This window comes from Diceros bicornis, chromosome 10 (assembly GCF_020826845.1).
Source record: "Diceros bicornis minor isolate mBicDic1 chromosome 10, mDicBic1.mat.cur, whole genome shotgun sequence".
Lineage (NCBI taxonomy): Eukaryota > Metazoa > Chordata > Mammalia > Perissodactyla > Rhinocerotidae > Diceros > Diceros bicornis.
Window position 1 is genome coordinate 46,702,465 of NC_080749.1, and position 19,459 is coordinate 46,721,923.

At 39.0% G+C, this 19,459-nt stretch overlaps 1 protein-coding gene across 2 annotated transcripts in view; it reads right to left on the reverse strand.

Moving 5' to 3' along the window:
• Positions 1–19,459, reverse strand: part of GRB14 (growth factor receptor bound protein 14) — a 124,729-nt gene that overhangs the window by 38,614 nt on the left and 66,656 nt on the right. For both annotated transcript variants that reach the window (XM_058549126.1, XM_058549127.1), the window contains one exon: positions 5,649–5,805. In XM_058549126.1, the coding sequence (XP_058405109.1) occupies positions 5,649–5,805 (157 nt within the window). The remainder of the gene's footprint in view (positions 1–5,648; positions 5,806–19,459) is intronic.

Below are 19,459 nucleotides of genomic sequence, written 5' to 3' on the forward strand. Positions count from 1 at the left end.
GCCTTCAATGATTTACTCTGCCTATTAAAATTCTCAGCAGTGTATATTAATAATTATGGGCAGAGGATATGAAATATTGATATTGTATTCAAAGTTCCAAATATCATATTAGCATTCATGTTGCGTACAAATTCAAGGACAAGTCATTTCTAACGTGATCCTCTTGCTCAGCCAAAGTAAATAGCTGGCTCTACTATAAAGTGAATTGGGTTGGATCAATTTGATCTCAATAATTTCAATACCACCTTGGGAAAGAAGATTTATCTGAAAATATTCTTGAAGGTTCAAGATTTAAATGTGTGCTTATAACATGCATGAGAGATAGAGATGGAGAGTGAGACAAAGACAAACCAACCACAGAATCCCAAGAACACTTGCCTGACCTATTGGGGTGAGGAGAAACCAACTCAGTTCAATGGAAAGTGCATAGACATTAGAATCTTCCAGGACCTATATTTGTGCAGTATTTGATTCTGGGCAAGGTATCTCATCACTGAGTCTTTGTGTTCCTACATGTAAAATGGAAATTTAAAAATGTACCTTGTAAGGTTGCTGTGAAGCTAAGTAATGAGAGCGTCTATCGGGTTAACTTAAAACCTTTCTGTGCCTTTGCACATATAAGATGCACATTAACAGTAGTTATCACACATATGCATTCATGTCAAAAATACTAATAAGATTGAAGTTTCCTTTGCCATAGAAAATGTCACTCTGAAAACAGACTTTAGATTCCATAAACCTACCATATTTTGAATGTCAAGTGCTCCTCCTTCTGACTTCAGTAGTTTGTGGTGTGCCTTAATGGATCAGAAGCAACAAGAGTAGCACATCTATTAACAATAGATAGAAGGTTTCTAAATAGAATGTCTCTAAAACTTTCCTAGGCTTATTTTGGTCATTCAAGTGAACTAAAGTGCAGACAACTCTCGACTCAATTATCCCATAAATCAAAATGTTCTTCCAATAAGGCTTCAGATCTTACAAACACTAAACCTCATCAACGTGCAGACTATAACGTGAAGATGGTACAGCGGTGCGTGCACAACTAGCAGAAATGGGAGCTGGGCAAGGATCAATCCAGGAAGCCACAGGTAGTTTGATGTAAAGGCAAAACAAAGTTGCTAAGCCTCCAAAAGGTCAAAATTTGAATTCTGGCCTTCTTAGCAGCATACTTTTAATTTTTTTTTTTCCCCGCCAAAGCCCCAGTAGATAGTTGTATGTCATAGTTGCACAGCCTTCTAGTTGCTGTATGTGGGACGCGGCCTCAGCATGGCTGGGGAAGCGGTGCATCGGTGTGCGCCCGGGATCCAAACCCGGGCCGCCAGCAGCGCAGCGCACGCACTTAACCGCTAAGCCACGGGGCCGGCCCATGCATACTTTTAAAACTAAACCAGATCATATTGCTCTGACTCAAAGACCTCCAGTTACTTTTTCTCTCACTCAGTGCAAAAGTCAAGCCCCTGCGTGGCCTATGAGACCCCTCGTGAGCGGGCTCTGCGGTAGCTCTACGAAGTCCTCTCCCATTACTTCCCACCTTACTAACTCCACGCCAGAAGTGCTGGTCTCTTGGCTGCTTCCTAAACACAAGCACATTGCCACATCCAGGCCATTCCACTTGGTATTCCCTCTGTCTAGAATAATCTTCTTCCATTTAACAGCAAGGCCTGCTCCTGTCTGCTTCAGGTCTCTATGCAAACCTCACGCTGTCAGGGTCACCTTCCCCGATCTCTCAATCTCTCTACTTAAAGAGTATCTCTCACCCACCCCAGCACTTTCTGTCCCTCCTCCCTGCCTTCCTTTTCTCCCCAGAGCATATCATCACCTAAGGGATCACAAATTTTAGTCACATGTTTCTTGTCTTTCTCTTTCCATTAGAATGCAAACTCACAAGGGCAGCGTTTTTGTCTACTGTGCTCATCCTGTACCGCCTGGATCTACACACAAAATAGACTTGGTACACAATACTCAATAAATATTTGCTAAACTGTGTGAGGAAGGCAGCAGGGAAAGGCAGGGAGAGTTCCCAATTTTTGTGGAATCCATAAAGTGAAAAGAAAATAACTAAAATATTCAGGATGTATTTTTAAGTGCACATACATAAAAAAAGAAGGTAGTCTACAAAAGTGAACACATAGTATAATTAGAGATTATGTTAAAACAGAGAAACTAACGAAAGTTATCTCAGTGTTGTGAAATTATGGATAATACTGTTTACTTCTTGACATCTTCAGTTCTTAGTTATTTACACTGCGATGAATTATTTTTGTATTAAAATATTCTTTAAAATAATAGATACTATCTCATCTCTTTTAGAATTCTATTCATTGAAAATTCATTATTTTGATCAAAGAAAGGTCAAGAATGTCTACTGAACAATATACAGAGCTCACTAGCTGGTCACCAAAGTTCTGGCAAATAGTTTGTCCTTTGGTTCTTTATACCAATAGCACTGACAGAAGATAGGTGGTTGAAGGTGTCAGCGGTCCATTCTATTGACAAAGGGCATTTGCAGCTGCATATCATATTTAAGGGGCAAAAAAACCCCACTCTAGTTCTTTTCATTCATTTTAATATGCAAATGGAAAAAATGTTAATACCACTATTAGATTGAATAGATACTGCAAGAGTATTTATAAGCTACACACACAAATAAAATTCAAAAACACATCAGTTTTATATTTGATACTGAGGAAAATCACAGCACATCAATAGTGGTTATGCTCGTTATATCGTTAGATAAAGAAATGGAAGAAAAAAAAAGATAAAGAAAAGGAAAACTGTTCCTCAAGAGCTTAGATGGATATTCATTAGCTATCATCACCTAACGTTTCAGTGTATCCTTACAGAAATAAAAGAAACATATAAATAAAAATTTAGAAAAAGGCAAAAAAAATGGAAGCTAATAAATCTAATACACATTAGATTTTGGGTAGCATTAACGTCTGACATTTTTCTGCTATTTAATGATATAATCTGAGTGAAAACAAAAAGAAAGAAAGAGAACACAAAAAAGCTCTGGAACTAAATTTCTTTCTCATAAGCTTTGGTCAAACGCATGGTTGATGAAGCCATGAGACAATATTCTCACATATTTGATTTTATTTCAGTGGGTTCCAGAAAATACAGTAATGGAGAAATACACTTCTATTTCTATTTCATGCCTAAAAGTTTAAATTTAGTATGTTGCTCAAATTAATTGTCAATGTTCCATTTTAAGCCTTTACATTAAAAGACTTGTGCATTTTATTCCTTAATATAACTGGCAGGGTCTCAGTAAGCACTGCTACTTGATTTACAGAGTAGACTTTTATTACTGAACTTCAAGCTATTTGCTAGGAATAAATTATAGTGACTATAACCAAAAAAAAAAAGTATTTTTTAAGTCTCTCCAAAAGAAAAATTAAGGAGTATAAAATATTGTAATTATATATTATATTAATTAAGAGCTATATTCCTACAAGCATAAGTAAACAAAATAGTTTGGAATATGGCAGATATCTACTGAGAGTTAACATCGAACTTCTAGGATATTAACAATCATGATTAGTACAAACGGCAGTGAAGACAATATGTTGAACTTTTTCGGCCCTAGGAAGGTGAGACAGCAAGTCGCACTGGCCCATACAGCATACCTTTAGAATTCAGGTTTTCTTGGCAGGTATGTGCTCAGCTGTCAAGATCAGCTGGCAATATTGTAGCTCATCAACTATCCACTGCGGGCGAGGGGTTGTGGGCTGGGAGACTGTCAAAGCACACAAGCTTCTTTTCCACAGGCTTCGCTCTGTCCTCTCCCTGAGGTTCCGACACCTCCTAGGAGGGTAGTCTTCAAATTGGAAGTACAAAAACACTTTCTGAAGGATCCAGGGAATTCAGGGAGTTTTAAATGAACCACTTTCCAGAATCTTTTAAAAAGAAATATTCCTAAGAACATAACCTTTCCGCCAACATCATCTTTATTTCATTTCATAAGACAAACACAAACATCTCACCCGAACTGAATCTTACTTTGGTATATTGCACTACGGTGTGAACTCTCTAAGCATCAAAGACAAAATTTTATATATTGTAGCTAGCTATGCGAGAAAGTGAATGACGCCTATGACTAGGTAAAAAAATGCTCAATTCTTTAAACAAATTGAAAGAACTAGTTAAACTATCACCGAAAAATTATTTAAAATAATTTTGATGCTCTATTACTAAAAGTTTTTTAACATATAATGCAAAGCAGTTTGTGGTAGGCAAAATAATAGCCCCCAAAAGAGATCCACATCTTAATCCCTGGAGCCTGTGAATGTTACCTTATACGACGGAAAAAAAAAAGAATTTGCAGATATGATTGAGTTAAGGATCTTGAAACGAGGAGATTATCCTGGATTATCTGGGTATGCCCTAAATGCTACTATTCTAAGAGAGAAGCAGAGGGAGACTTGACACAGACAGAAGAGAACACTATGTGACCATGTAGGCAGAGATTAGAGTGATGCAGCCATTAGCCAAGGCATGCCAGCAGCCACCAGAGGCTGGAAGAGGCAAGGAATGAATTCTCTCCCAGAGCCTCCAGAGGAAGCACACTCCTGATGATACCTTGCTTTCAACCCAGTGATACTGATTTCAGACTTCTGGTCTTCACTGTGAGAGAACAAATTTCGGTTGTTTTGAGCCACCGAATTGTTACAGCAGCCACAGGAAACTAATACAGAATTCAAAGCATTGAATGGCATTGCCAAAGCAAACTCCTTCCCTTCTCACCTACTTACTATGGGAACATGTTTTTTAACACTAATATCTGTAAAAATAAGAAAAGGGGAGATAAATTTGTTGCCAAATCCTGTCTCATTCTAGCAGAAGAAAGAAAATTCTTTATAACTTATTAAAAGATTTGGGGAAAAAAGCCCTCTATAGTTCACAATACAGAGATACATTTCCAATTTAAAAAAATTTTTAGAAGATTACTTTTTATGTTCATAACTTAAAAATGTGAAGGAGTTACTTACAGTCATGTGCTACATAACAATGTTTTGGTGGATGACAAATATACGACGGTGGTCCCATAAGATTAGTACCACATAGCCTAGAATTGTAGTAGGCTAGACCATCTAGGTTTGTCTAAGTACACTCTATGATGGTCGCACAACCAGTAAAATCACCTAACGACACATTTCTCAGAACGTATCCTTGTCGTTAAGCAATGCATGACTGTATTTCTTCAAGAAAACTTTAGGGTGTACCTTCCCGTATAGACAACCACCACTGTGGATACTTCCCATGTCTGCACTACAATCAATTCAAAAAGTAGTCCAGATGACAGCTTATTTTATTAACTTCTCAAAAAATGTTCACCGGGCTACTAAAGATTATGATAAAATTAACCTTTCCATCAATTTGGACTCTATGTTTTAGTTCCCAAATTCCCATAGATCATTATTTAAACAAAGAGGGAAGGTAAATGTGTAATATTTCTATCCTTATTTCCATTTTGTGCTACTTTCTTTGTCTCTCAACCATCAACACCAAAAATAAAAAGAGTAAAGAAAAGGACTATTCACAACTCTCTTCTATTTTTCTACACCTGAAGAAAATCTTTGCCATACGATCAAAACTATAAGGAACAGAAAAGCAATGATGTGACTATAATTCTGTATCCTTACCTAGACCTATGTGAGGCAGATGCTCAAAAAGGGTCCAGCTGTGGTCATCAATGTAATGATTCTTCAGGATCAACAGCTGGCAAACATCTCGGGCAGTTATGTCACTGGGTACCTCTAAAGCCCTGCTGGTTTCATCTTCACTGTATACTTTAATTACCTGTGTAGGTAGAAATAAGAAAATAAGCTAAAATATTCTATTAAAAATATCATTCTAATAAGTCATCAAACTTATTGATTGAGCTGATTACAAATTCCTCATACAGTTTCTTGTACATCTAATCTTCTTATACATTGAGTGAATGTTGTCTATCCAAGACTGGTTTGTAACATGAGTCAAAGTCACTCTGCCAACAATTTAAACTCTCTTCTCTTCAGTGTCTAAACTAGAGGCCACTCAATTACCATTCAATGCCATTTCCCCACCTCTCTGGCCTATTAAAAATCTATGTATCTCTTACCAATATTTTAAATTTTCCATTCCTTATTTAAGTCCTGTAAATAAGCCAGGTAACATGAGTGATTTATTCCCAGATATACACAAGTAGTAAAAGCAGTAAACAGAATCAGACTTTATGAAAAGACTTCTTTATTTCAGGTTATAGAAATTCCGGCAAAGACTGGCTAGATGTTCACCAAATACTTTTTCTTTTCTCCTTTGCAGTTAGGCATATCCATGGGATTGAGTTTTCGTCAAGGGAATACAAGCACATGAGGTGTTGGACTTTCAGGCCTAGTTCATAAAAATCTCCCACATATTGTCCTCCGTTCTCTTACACCACCCTCCCACTGAAGGTAAGTGACTACAAAGACCTAGAAGAGGGGAAAGCCATGGGATAGCAGGAGGCTTTGTCCCTGAATGACCACAGGGAAGGTGCCCAACTAGGAACATCCGTATGGAATTTCTACATGAGCAAGAAATAAACTTTTATTATGTCAACTCACTGTGAATTTGTATTTATCTATTACAGTAGGTAATGTTATCCTAAATCATACAGAATTAGAGACAGTTTCATATATGACACTCCCTTCAACATTCATCAAGTTGTGCTATGTGTTAGAATTTGCACTATTAATTATGGTATGTCATATATTAATTAAATTAATTATAAGAAGATAAATACCTCTGACAATAGTAAGATCAACACACACACACACACAAAAGTGAGAAATGGTAAAAAAATTCAATATAAGAAATACACCTGTTACAAAAATATAAACATTTCAACATTGTTAGTAACTCAATCAAATGCAAAGTAAAATGATGTAGCAATTCTGTCCTGTCAATCAGTTTTTTAAATTACACTTAATGATAGTGCAATGAAATAGTTGCCCTCTTACAATGACAGGAGTGATATAAATTGGTAAAACTATTTTGTACACCTATCGGAAAGTGTTTATCCAAAGCATTAAAGGTCCACTCCTTTGAGTCAGTAATTTCACTTAGGCAAACTATCTCAATAAATCTGTCCTAAATGTAGAAAACGGCTTTAGATGTGTGCAGCAAAGCATTACGTATAATTCTATCAACCTAAATATTCAGCAAGAAAAAGAACAGTAAACTACAATACTTGCACAGAATGGAATATTATATGGTGCTTAAAAGTGTTATTCAAGGAATGATATAAGAACTTATAAAAATTCTTAAGTAAGATAAAATCATAACACTTAAGTATATGTTACGTGGTACAGTACAAACTTACTTGTTGGACTGGCTACCAGGCACCCACCCCTCTCCTGCTAACAGTATTCCGGTCACCTTGCAGAGCACCACTCCCTCCCGCACCATCAGTCTTTGTGATTCTGGAAGCTCCATCTGCAGCTCAGTGATGGTGTGCTGGAACTGCTGCAACTAGCTTGTAAGAGCTGATTGTTAAACATTCAGGGGCCTGCCCGATGGCGCAAGTGGTTAAGCGTCCACCCTCTGCTGCGGCGGCCCGGGGTTCACCGGTTTGGATGCCGGGCGCGCACCGACGCACTGCTTGGCAAGCCATGCTGTGGAGGCGTCTGATATAAAGTGGAGGAAGATGGACACAGATGTTAGCCCAGGGCCAGTCTTCCTCAGCAAAAAAAGAGGAGGGTTGGAAGATGTTAGCACAGGGCTGATCTCCTCACAAAAATAAATAAATAAATAAAATAAACATTCAGGAATTTGCAAGCCAGCCATCTTGAAATCAGCCATGGTGGGAGTACATACACCAAAGAAACTGGCAAATGCTACAAATAAGGCTTTTATTTAAAAAAAAATTATGTTTAGAGCCAGTTTACCAATGCACCACTGCCTCAGCTCCAGATAGAAGATGTTACCTAGATTGATCAATCAGCACCCAGAATCCCCCTGGCAACAGTGATTATTTTAGAGATGGGTACATGACCTAAGTAGAGCTGGTCAGAGCCAATCTGGACATCTGTTCACAATACCAAAGAGTGGGCCCTCTTTTCTCCTGGGCAGATGTAGAGTGAAGTGGGTACTCTTCACAAACAGAAAGGTTGTGGGAAATGGAGCCCACATGGAGTAAGCCATGCCAAGACATGAAAAGAGTCCTGAGAATATCGTTGAGCCCCTGGATTAAGGAGCATTTGAATTCTCTGTTTTTATCACACATGTGCGTAATACCCACCTCCTCATCTCCCTTCTTCCAGCTACAGACACCCTCCAATTCATTCTCCATACTGCTAGCAGAATAAACTTTCTAACAGCCAAGCCAATCAGGTCATTCTGCTACTAAAATTCTTCAATGGCTCCTTGCTGTCCTAGCTCAAGAAGCTCATTGTGTTTATTGAGACCCCATACAAGGTGAAGGTCCTTTGCTAAGTGTTTTAATATAAGGCTGTCACGGACAGAGATGGTTGTTGCTCTCAGAGAGCTTAAAGTCTAGTGGGGAAAGCAATATTAAAAAACAATAATTACAAAGCACAAAGGCATAAAAAGGCAGCATGTTACTAAATCATAAAATGGGGGTTAGGAGCCCAAAAAATATCTGTGAAGAAGTGATATTTAAGCCAACACCTGAAGGAGAAGTGGGCAGGAGCTAGGCAAAGAGATGGTAAGAGTATTTCAGGCTAAGGGAACAGAGCCTGTGCAAAGTCCCTGGGTCAGGAAGGCTTGGCAGGTTCTAAGGATTGAAAAGAGTCTGGGATGGCAGGAGCAGCAGACAGGGAAACTGAAGTGGGAAGCATCCAATGGTGAGTGATAGGAATGTAAGATCCTAAGTTTAGAGTTGACTTGAGAATCATCAAGCTTATAGATAGTAAACAAACACATGGACACGGATATGTCCGACAAGAGAGAAAAGGGAGAACAAAGAAAAAAGAGAATCTAGGACTGAACCCTCAGAAATTCCAATATTTAATGGTGAGTTAGAGGTAAGAAAGCCTAAAAGATAAAGTGAGGTAGGAAGAGAACCAGGGAAGTGGGACCCCATGGAATAAAGGCTAAACTCATTAGCATGCACACTCTCCAGCAAACCAGCCCACGGAACAGGTCACATCGTGATCCTAGCCAAATATGAGGAACACTTGCAATCCGTTCTTTCGTAGTTGCACGTGAGGTGTCCTCTACCTGGAATCAATGCTCCAACCACCAACAACATCCTTTATTTGGCAAATTCCTGCTTATCATTTGGCCCCAGGTTCCATGGCACTTGCTCCAGAAAGTTTTCCCTGACTACCCATGGCTTTTCAATGTCCCCCTCTTACATGCTCTTATTTTGTAATCTTCTATTTGCAGGTTGTGTTTTTCCTCAACTGTACTAGAAAGCACCTTTAAGGGAAATCTCTTTATCCACCATTTGACAGTGTATCACAGGGACCTAGCCCACGGCAGTGTATTGCTTAATAAAGATCTTTGGAACGAATGAACTCTGTACCCCTGCAAAGCCTATCCAAGTATTAGGTACTCAATACATATATATTTTTTGTGTGTGTGAGGAGATCAGCCCTGTGCTAACATTTGCCAAACCTCCTCCTTTTGCTGAGGAAGACTGGCCCTGGACTAACATCTGTGCCCATCTTCCTCCACTTTATATGGGACGCCGCCACAGCATGGCTTGCCAAGCGGTGCGTCGGTGCACGCCTGGGATCCGAACCTGCGAACCCCGGGCCACCGCAGCGGACCGCATGCAGTTAACCGCTTGCACCACCGGGCTGGCCCCTCGATACATATTTTTAAGTTTTAATTTAAAAATATTTTCTGTCACAAAGTGTATGATTAATTAAAATTCTTCTCAATGAGCAACAGATATACAAGGTTTCTTATAAATAATCCTAAGTAAGAATTGACTGAATATTGCTGTTAACGGGCAGTTTTGAGATTTGAAGTGATTGAGGCAGCTATAAAGCCATATCAAAAAGGTCATGAAAATAGACTGCCAAAATCCGATGCAATTATCTGAGCTTTCACTTCATTTATTTTTTGGTTAATACATGTGGTTCGCTAAGATCCCAAGATCTGTTTGGAATCTCAGTGTTTCCCATGTTTGCATCTGGGTAAATGATTGTTCCTAAGTGTGTGCTTTCAGTCTCGTATCTGTGCTAGACAACTGGAGGGATTCTAAGGGATGCCGTCCGTTATATATCCATGCTGCTGTGGTTAACGCCGCCTAGACCAGACACTGGTGGCTGCTCCTGCCAAAAGCAACATGAAGGCGACCGCTCCTGAGAGAACATGAGGATCTGACCCTGGGGCTGCTCCTTCCTGTAGAGCAACGATGAGCAGCTGTTTCAGTCCCTTCCAGGCCGCTGCACATTCCATGCCAGGAAATGGGGGGAACTGGGAGTGACCTGGCGGCTGCTGGAAAGGCTCCCTGTACTTCCTGACCACCCCATGCTGTCTTATAGGAAACTCCCGTCACCTGGGGTCACACAAGCAGGCCTCTTATTTTTCATGCTTTTTTACATATATCTGAGGAGCTAAGAAAATGAAAAACTGCAGACATTCTGAAGTTTAAGCCAAATTCAAGAAGAGAGTAAGAACAGAACAAGAGGAAAAGTTGGGGAAAATGAGAAACATATCTAACCAATCAGGAAATGCCATTACTTCCTTCAGACTATGTTGCCGCAAATTTGAAAGAAATAAGTTGCCAAGAATCAACACCTAAATTTAGAAGGGCTAAGCCAACTTAAATTTCTGAAATAGGTGCATGGACTCATTTTTAAAATAAACAACACCCGCTGAGAGAAAAACTTTATACTTTCGTTGACACTCCATTTCAAACCCTTATATTTTTTTAAGTCCAATTTAATGCTGACATTTGTCCAAAATACACATCCATCTACGAATGAAAAATTATATTGTGGCTGATATTCCACAGCAGCAAATCCCTGTCATCTCTTAGATCTACTCAGTAATTATGAAAAATTTCTTACACTACCAATGGGGTGCCTTCATTAAAAAGTCTCATTTTATTTCTATTTACTTCTCCTTAAAACATACAAAAAAGGGAAAGATAATCTATGCCTCAACTCTCTAGGGGAGTTGAATATGCCTCTTGCCAAATGTATTACTACACTAAACCTTCCTATTTAAGCAAAAAAGTCAAGTCATTAGAAAAGCTACATGACTAGTATGGACTAAAACTATGTTAAAATCTTTGGGGATCATGTAAAAATCGAAGAGCAGAGCTGTTCTTAAAAGTCATTAGAGCAAAATACTGGTATCCTGTTCCCTCTACATAGAGGTAAAAAATAGATTTGAAGATTATATAATCATGCTATTTAATAAGGGGATATTATACATTTCCAGTTCAGTGGCCCAAATTCCCAGCTTGCTTTATAAAGTAAAAAATAGAGTGAGAAGAATATTATTCATATCAATTGATCTACAAGAACATTTGAAATTGTATGCCAGCAGGAGGAAATCCTACCTGGACCCTAAAGAAGAATAGGAATTTTCTTTGTTTCATCAACAGATAGACACTTGACTAGCAAGAGTGACATGCACTGATAAGGTCTGTCTATAACCTCCCACCAGCATAGACAGAGAGGGCCCAAGGACAGCCTTGGGCAGACAGAAGCTGTGTTAGGAAGCCCTTCCATGTCACAGTAATCCTGACTATCAGAGCAACCTTGGCCATTGGAGTGGGTTACAGCTTCAAAAACTGCTCTGGGAGCATACGGCATCTAGCAATGAAAATTTAATACACAGACAGAGTAGCCCCTGCAGGGAATATATTGGAATGTGGGTGGAGCACATCTCTGTTTTGGCTGACATCCTTATCAATGCAGTTTATACACTTTATACCTCAACTTCCCTAGCCTGCCCTCCATAAAAAGTAAGTGAAGGCAAGAGATTAAAAAATTAACAACCCATTTTTAAAGCAGTAGACACAACAATGTTCAAATATATAGAGACAGCAAGAAAAAAGCTTGAGGCCCCTAAAACCTCAAGACTAAAAGAGAGAAAATATTTAACATATTAGACAACGGTCATTTCTGAAAAAATAAACAAACAAAATAAAGAGATCAAATTTGAAAGTCAATTCAACATGTATCGCCTTGCCAAGCAGGCATAGTATTCATCTGCTATGATCACTAGAAATCCTGATCCTAAGAAGAGATTACATGGAAAGCCTAGGAAAGAACTTGGCAAGGGTTGAACAGCCAGCCGTTCTCCTCCTCCCTGCGGACCCCAGGAATGTGACAGCATGGTGCAACCAGGTCCTTTTCCAACTTGGTTCATCCTAGGATATCTGAAACAAATTCAGGGTTGTCACCTGGTCATTTAGCAATGCCATAGAGCAGAAAGGGGACATCGGACCCCTTGGTAGGTAACTAGCTACTCAATAGCTTCACACCACTTATCTTTTGTTTCTTCAGAGGAGGGAGGAGAGAAGAGGGATAATCATTCAGCAGGTAAAAAGAAGAGCACAGATAAATATTTGAGCAAGAATCCATAGGATGAAGTGAGGGAAACTAGAAAAATAACAATAAAGAAAGAATGAAGGAAAGAGGGGGAAATAGCTCGTTGAGGCATGGTTACCTTCTGTGCCTAAGTTTCTATTTTAGGAAAATTTAAATTTGATTTTTAAATTAACTACATTTAAATACACATTTAATACATTAATTAATAAGAATTAATATTTAATTAAAATAAACACCGTATTTAAATACCAAGATCTTACCATGATGTAAAGTATATAACTCTTATTATTTTTTAATTTTTTAAGCTTATAAACAACAGATATTTATTGCTCACAGTTCTGAAGGTTGGGTAGTCCAAGATCAAGGCGCCAGCATGGCTGGGTTCTGGTGAGAGCCCTCTTCCTGGTTCATAACCAGCGCCATCTCTCGGTCTCCTCACAGGGTGTAAGGGGCAAGGGAGCTCTCTGGCACCTCATTTTTTTTTTTTAGTAGTTATTCTTAAATTTTTCATATAAATATTTAAATTGATATTCTTCTATCAAGTCTAAATTTAATCAGCAGCTCTATTTCTTCTATCAAGAAATAAAGATTGTAGTATGGTTCTACTTTCCTCTTCTGCTCTCGCAACCTCCCATGTTGCAATGATCCGGGATTTTAATTTCCTTCACTTCCTCATTTATCACATCTTCCTTTCATTCAGCCAAAATTTACTGAACATCTACTAAGTTGCAAATTTTTTTAGCAATTAAAAATTATCTACACTTTGTTCTATATCACGTCAGGAGTATGTGTGACATGGGTGTACCCATTTATCAAAACCGTACAGCTAATATTTATACATCTCAGTGGAGAGACACATGGACAATGGCCAGGCCATATATAAGAATAGAACTCTGACCCACAACCTGCAGCAACCTGTCCAGGAAACCAACCCCTTTATCCACCATAACCAGCCCAGGAGGCCAGCCTGATATGTCAGGAAGCCAGATTGCTATCTCTAGTGACAGTCCAGGAAGGTAAACAATAACTTCTGGAACTGGCCCAAAATGATTGCCAGGCCTTTATTAATAAAGTATATAACTTTCAAACAGAAAAATAAATTCATTTATTTATCCTATCAATTATATATGTTAACACATAAGTAATAGAAAATAAGGAATGAGGCCCATAGAAATTTGCTATGTCCCAAAGTAAAGCTTATTTCTACAGATCTTTAAAAATTTATATTTCAAGTACAGTGGGATTCTAAAGCCATCTTTTAATGTTTCAGATTTTTTTTCTATTATTTTTAACAGATAGGCAATGTACCTAAATCATGTGAAATATTTTTAAATCGAGGTCAGAGTAGCCCTGGACTCTTACATTCTTCTAAATAAGGAATGCAGTGTCCTAAGATAAGAGGAGACAGTTTTGGATATTTTGAATTAAGCAACTCGATGTGTTCCCTTGAAGGGAATGGGATATAATATATTCATTATAATATATTCATTATTACTTATTCCAAATCCTCTAACAAAATATTATATTTTAAAAACAAAGCCTGTTCCAAAAAACCCTAACAGTTCAAGAAAAGCTCTTGCTTCCTTATTGCCTTCCCGTATTATTTTGCTAGCTGTCACAAATTTATTAAAAAGTAAAATAGTACATAGTCTAGAGAACCTAAGTACTATTTTAATAGCAGGGAGTCTTAAATTCTCTCCATTGAGAGAAATATTGAACCTGAGCATGAGCAGTATATGTTTAATTAGTTATAAGATATTAATTCAAAACAGATGTTAACTCAAAACAATATCAGAATTACAGGAACTGATTGACACAAACAGGTCTATTCCATATATCCCTGTGGCCCCTTTCAACTTTATTCCCTACAATCTCTTCCTTATTCTCTAAATCTGACCATAGTTTTTTTTCTCAGTTTCTTGAAATAGCCACACTCCTTCCTGACACACAGCCTTTGCACATAGTGTTCCTGTCGCCTAGAACACGTCTCCCCACTTTCTACCCCCGACCCTCAGATAAACCATTATTTCTGTGGGGAAGCTTTCAATGACCCTTCCAGTTTAGGTCCAGGCCCTCTGCTGCATGTATGCATGTGTGCAACTATGTAATTACTATCCACTGGCGTCCACTGCTCAGAACGCTGCATGACAGCAGGGATGAGGTCAATGTTTGCTTCCCGTTATATCCTCAGCACTTAGCACAGTGCCTGGCACATAGTGAACCATCAAAAATAGTGATGAATGAAACCATCCAGTATAGCCCTGCAGGAGACAAGATAAAGCCTGGATAAAAAGATGAATTCAGAGTTAAAGGACCTGTGTTACTGGGGATCCATAGAGATCTTCCAGGAGAGTTCTGGGTACGAATTCAAACTGCAAAGATGCAGTTTTGTGATGTATTAATTAGTTTCCCATTCAGCAACTGGCCAAGAGGCCCACTATGGCCTCACTACTGGAAATGCTCCAAACTCGGCATGGCAGGGAGGTTAGCACTGCCATACCTGACAGCTTGGATCGGTGACACTGCTGAATCACGCCATGTCTAGGCTTCCAACCAAGAGAAGAAAGACAGTCTGCAGGCAAAGGCAGGCCCAGAAAGTCCCCTGAAAGCCCCTCTACTCTACTTCACCCTCTTACTCTGTTCTTTACCTTTTCTGCTTTCCTTCTTAGGCCAAGAGCCCTCCCTGCAGCCTGCTCCTTCCTTGGGCTACCTTTCTCCCTAGCGGGTAGAAAGACAGACCCTAACTTAAGCGGGGGTTCAATTTTACAAAACAAGAAACTGGAAGCTCTTTCAGTGTGCTGTCTTCTGTGGTAGAAAAAAAGGCAAAAGAAATAGCTCCAATTTCATTACAAAAGAAGGCAAACATTAAAAACTAAGTCTAAAAATATCCTAAACCATGCACGCACACATATACATATGTATAGACACATGTTACTTTGGGACCTCAATCCAATATGAATAATAAAGAGGGTCAGATCACAATCCCACACTCATGTTTCCAATGACTTCATCAAAGGAGTGTTCTCTGAGGCCTCCGTGTTTTTAAAACTCATGTAATTCCTGTGAAGATGCCAGTGCTGACTAATTCATCTTTGAAGTGAAAAAACCTTCACAAGTGCTAATGCTTATTCATAGTTAAAGCAGAAGACGACTGGTCCTGCTTATGTTGGACACAATTATTCCAGTATCTCATTTCAGTTTTTAAGCAATCGTTTATTCCCAGAATAACCGTAAGACATGTCTAAATGAAAAATTAAAAACTATTTCACACAGTGAGAAAGAAGGACAAGTTAGGGAGTGGAAGGGAAAGTGTTTAGAAGAGAAAAAGGGAAAATATGAGGAAGAGACTACTTACTAGAGCTCAGGATTTCAGATTTCATTGCAATTCTTGAGCTGCTTGCCAGTAACTGAAGCACTTTTAGGAACTACCTTATTTCACTGACTTTTAAAAGCATATTTTCTCACATTTAACTACTCTGAAACCTGGATGTAACTTACCATCAAAGGTATATCACAGTTTAACTGGAAGCTTATTTAATAATGATGCTTCTTGTAATTTAAGGTGTCATAAAATCCATGAAATATGCTATGTTCAGTCTTTCTGGAACATTTAGGGGTATTATTTTATATACTTAGCATACCCAATATCACTTTCTAGACCTAACATTCCCATGCTGTGACAGCACTAGGACCAACTGATTTATATCCATTTTTGTCATTTTACCTTTCCTTCAGTTTTCTAAATATTTTATATCAGTACAAAACAGTTCTAGAGCATATTCCGATAAGAGAAATGGAATCAACACTGTGAGAATCATAAAATAGTAAAAGTTAGAAGGGCTCTTGGAGCACATCCACTGAAACCCTCCCTTTATGGATGAAGAAGCCAGGCCTGGAGAGGGTCTGATTTGCCCGGGGGGATTCTCCCACTGGTCCCTGGCAGGGCCAGGCATGGAACCCTACCTGATCCTCTTCTTCCCACTCTGCTCATCCAACCTTCCTGCTGCTTTAAGCTGATGCTTCTACATGACATCTTGGATAAAAGTAGCAGATAATAAACACCAGAACATAAAAGTACATATATACAGAGTACCTAGCTTTTTGAAGGTCAAAAAAGGTTGGTTTTCTTGTTTCACTTTTCTCAACACAACTTGCCAGAAAAATTGCATATACTGAAACAGCCAGCAGAGGGCGTGTTTATTTCTCAGTGGGTGCAAACACGATCTTTTGAAAATTACTTGAAGATTTTTAACCCTATGGAGGTCATGTTTAATATAATTACAAGCTTTTGACAAAGTTTAAATCTATTTTCAAATATTCTTAACTGTGAATTTTTAACATAAATCATGTCTATATCTTAAACTTTAATAAGAGGGATTTTTTTGGGGGGTATATATATGTTTATATGTTTGGCACATACACACACACACACACACACACATATAAAGTCACCTCACCAGAATCTTTCTTGGGACTCAAGCTGGAGGTTCTCCCAGGCATTCAGAATGGTGATGTCAAAATTTTTCTTCAAATTTTGATAGAACTACTCAAATTAATTTGACTTCTGAAACTATAAAATAATATTCCTGACCTATTTTCACAAATGTAACCGAATCTATAGGCCCATATATGCACGTCCAATTAGGAGGCCATAATCACTTGCTGACAATGTTGTTTCTGCCAAAATAATTTTTGAATCCCTCTTTTGGAACTGTCTTAAGAGCAAGCATTTTTAATATTCCACAGGGGTAGAAAATCTATCCTTTCAGAGGGCTTAATAACTGAAATTACCAAAAGTCTTGCTTCTTTTTTCTGCCAAAAAGAGATTCTTATTTTCTAGATTTGGCTTAGGCTGCTGGGGCACGGCCAGGAGAGCCAGCCCTAAGACCGCCCCAAGCAAGAGTCCGAGACTGTTAATCAGCCCAGCTATTTTTAATCTGCCTTCACTGCCAAACGTGGACCAGGCATTGTAGGTGACAAAATAATACGAGGCTGGGCCCCGGCTCTCAAGGAGGTTCACTCCAGGTGCTCACGGCAGTGAGGGATGCTGGAGTCTCTTCTGTGATCGGATCCCAGACCATCAGCTTATCAGTTATGAGTCTTAGATTCCTTACTCTGGAAACCGGACAAAATGCTGGCAAACTGATAGCACTCAGTTACTAGTAGAGATTATTATTATAAATTTTTGAAAGCAAATAAGGCAGCCCTGAGGAAGTCCCAAGAGACTCCTACAGTCTCATGGACCCCTAAGGACTTGTGACATACAGTTTAGTCACTATGCCTTTGAGGCAAGATTGAGTGCACAAAGAGAAAAATAACTGGGAGAGCAAAACGCAGACTGGAGGAAAGGTGAGATTTCTCCCATGAGTGGGCTACAGGCGAGAGGAGAGGGCCCTGAGGCTGCACGGCGGAGAACGCTGTGCAGCACGCATGCGCCCAAGCGACTCTGCGGGGCAGCCTCCTGCGCTGGCTGAGCAGGGCGGAAGGTCGGTCCTGCCTCCGTCCTTGATCAGCGCTGTGCTTTCGGGAAGATGCGTGATGTCTCCGAGCCTCACTTTCCTCATCCAAAACTGGGTTTGTCCACCCGCCTAGAGGGTTCTTGGGACGATTAAAGAGAATGTGTAATCAGTGCTGAACACATTATAGCTGTTTTTATTTTTCTTGGTGTGTGTGGAGGGCAGTGAACACACCAAATTGGCCACAGCAGCAAGCTGGAGCTGGATGAAGGTAGTGAAAAGACAGGGAGGACCAGCTCAGGTGGGCCCTGAGGGCACGGCTTTTCACCACAAGTTATGAAACCCAGGAAAAATGAGGTGAAGGCAACAGAAAGACAAATGTAGAGAAGGAAATGCCAAGACCAGGTCAGTATTGAAAGAGCCCAATCTTGATTTTTCAAAAATAGTGCTTATTCAACTAAGAGTAATTATATACTAACTCTGTACCTTCCTGAGTCCAGTGATGATCAAAAGTGACACGGCCCCTGCCTCATATAGCTAACATTCCAGTAACATCACCTTTGTCTACTGAAACAATGTCTTACACCAGGCACAATTTTACCTCTTTGAAATATACAACCTAGAAGCCCCTGCCCGATACTCCCTAGTGAAAGGAGAAATAATCTAACCACCTTATTATATTTAAACTATGATTCCAGAGTAAAAAATATATATATTAGCATATAATAATTGGATTATTTTTTTTAATTCAAATTAGACTGCATCCAAAGTTACAGAAAGGGAGCAGAGGGAACAAGCATTTGAAAGGCATACTGTCTTTCTTTCCCTGGATGCATTATATCAAAGACAACTACTTTTTGTTTGATTCATTTGCTACAAGGAAACTTTTGGATAACCACCTTGATACGACAGGGCACAAAAAATTTGAATTCATAGTAAAAGGGAGATTTTTATACTGTTTATGAAACTAGTAAAACATACAATTTCACAGATGAGGGGAAAAAGAATTCACATTTGTTGAGCTTCTACTATGTGTCAAGTACTTCTAAATATTTATTCTATTTAATTCTTAAAATAGTTCTGTGAGGAAGCATCCTCATCCCCAAGACAGAGAAACTGATTCTCAGAAAGGTTTAAAAGAAGACATTCAAAGTCACACCACTGCTCAGCAACACCGCTGAGCTCAAACTCAGGGCATCCTGGCTCCAAAACACCCAAGCATTCTCAACTACATCACGCTTGCTAAAAACTCACTTCTTGGGAAAGGAAACATTTTGTGAAAATACAAAACCATTTTCTGTGTAGTACCCTTCCTGGGTGAATATGCAACTGAGTTACCCTGTATAAAAATTAAAAGGACAGAAGAAAGACCAAAGTGTAGCAAGAGTGAGAACTCCAGGTAAATAGCAATAACAATACTCTCTACCACATCCTGACCAAGCAAGCCAGCCATCTAAACTCACAGCACCATCTGTGGATCTCCGTTACCCTCCCATA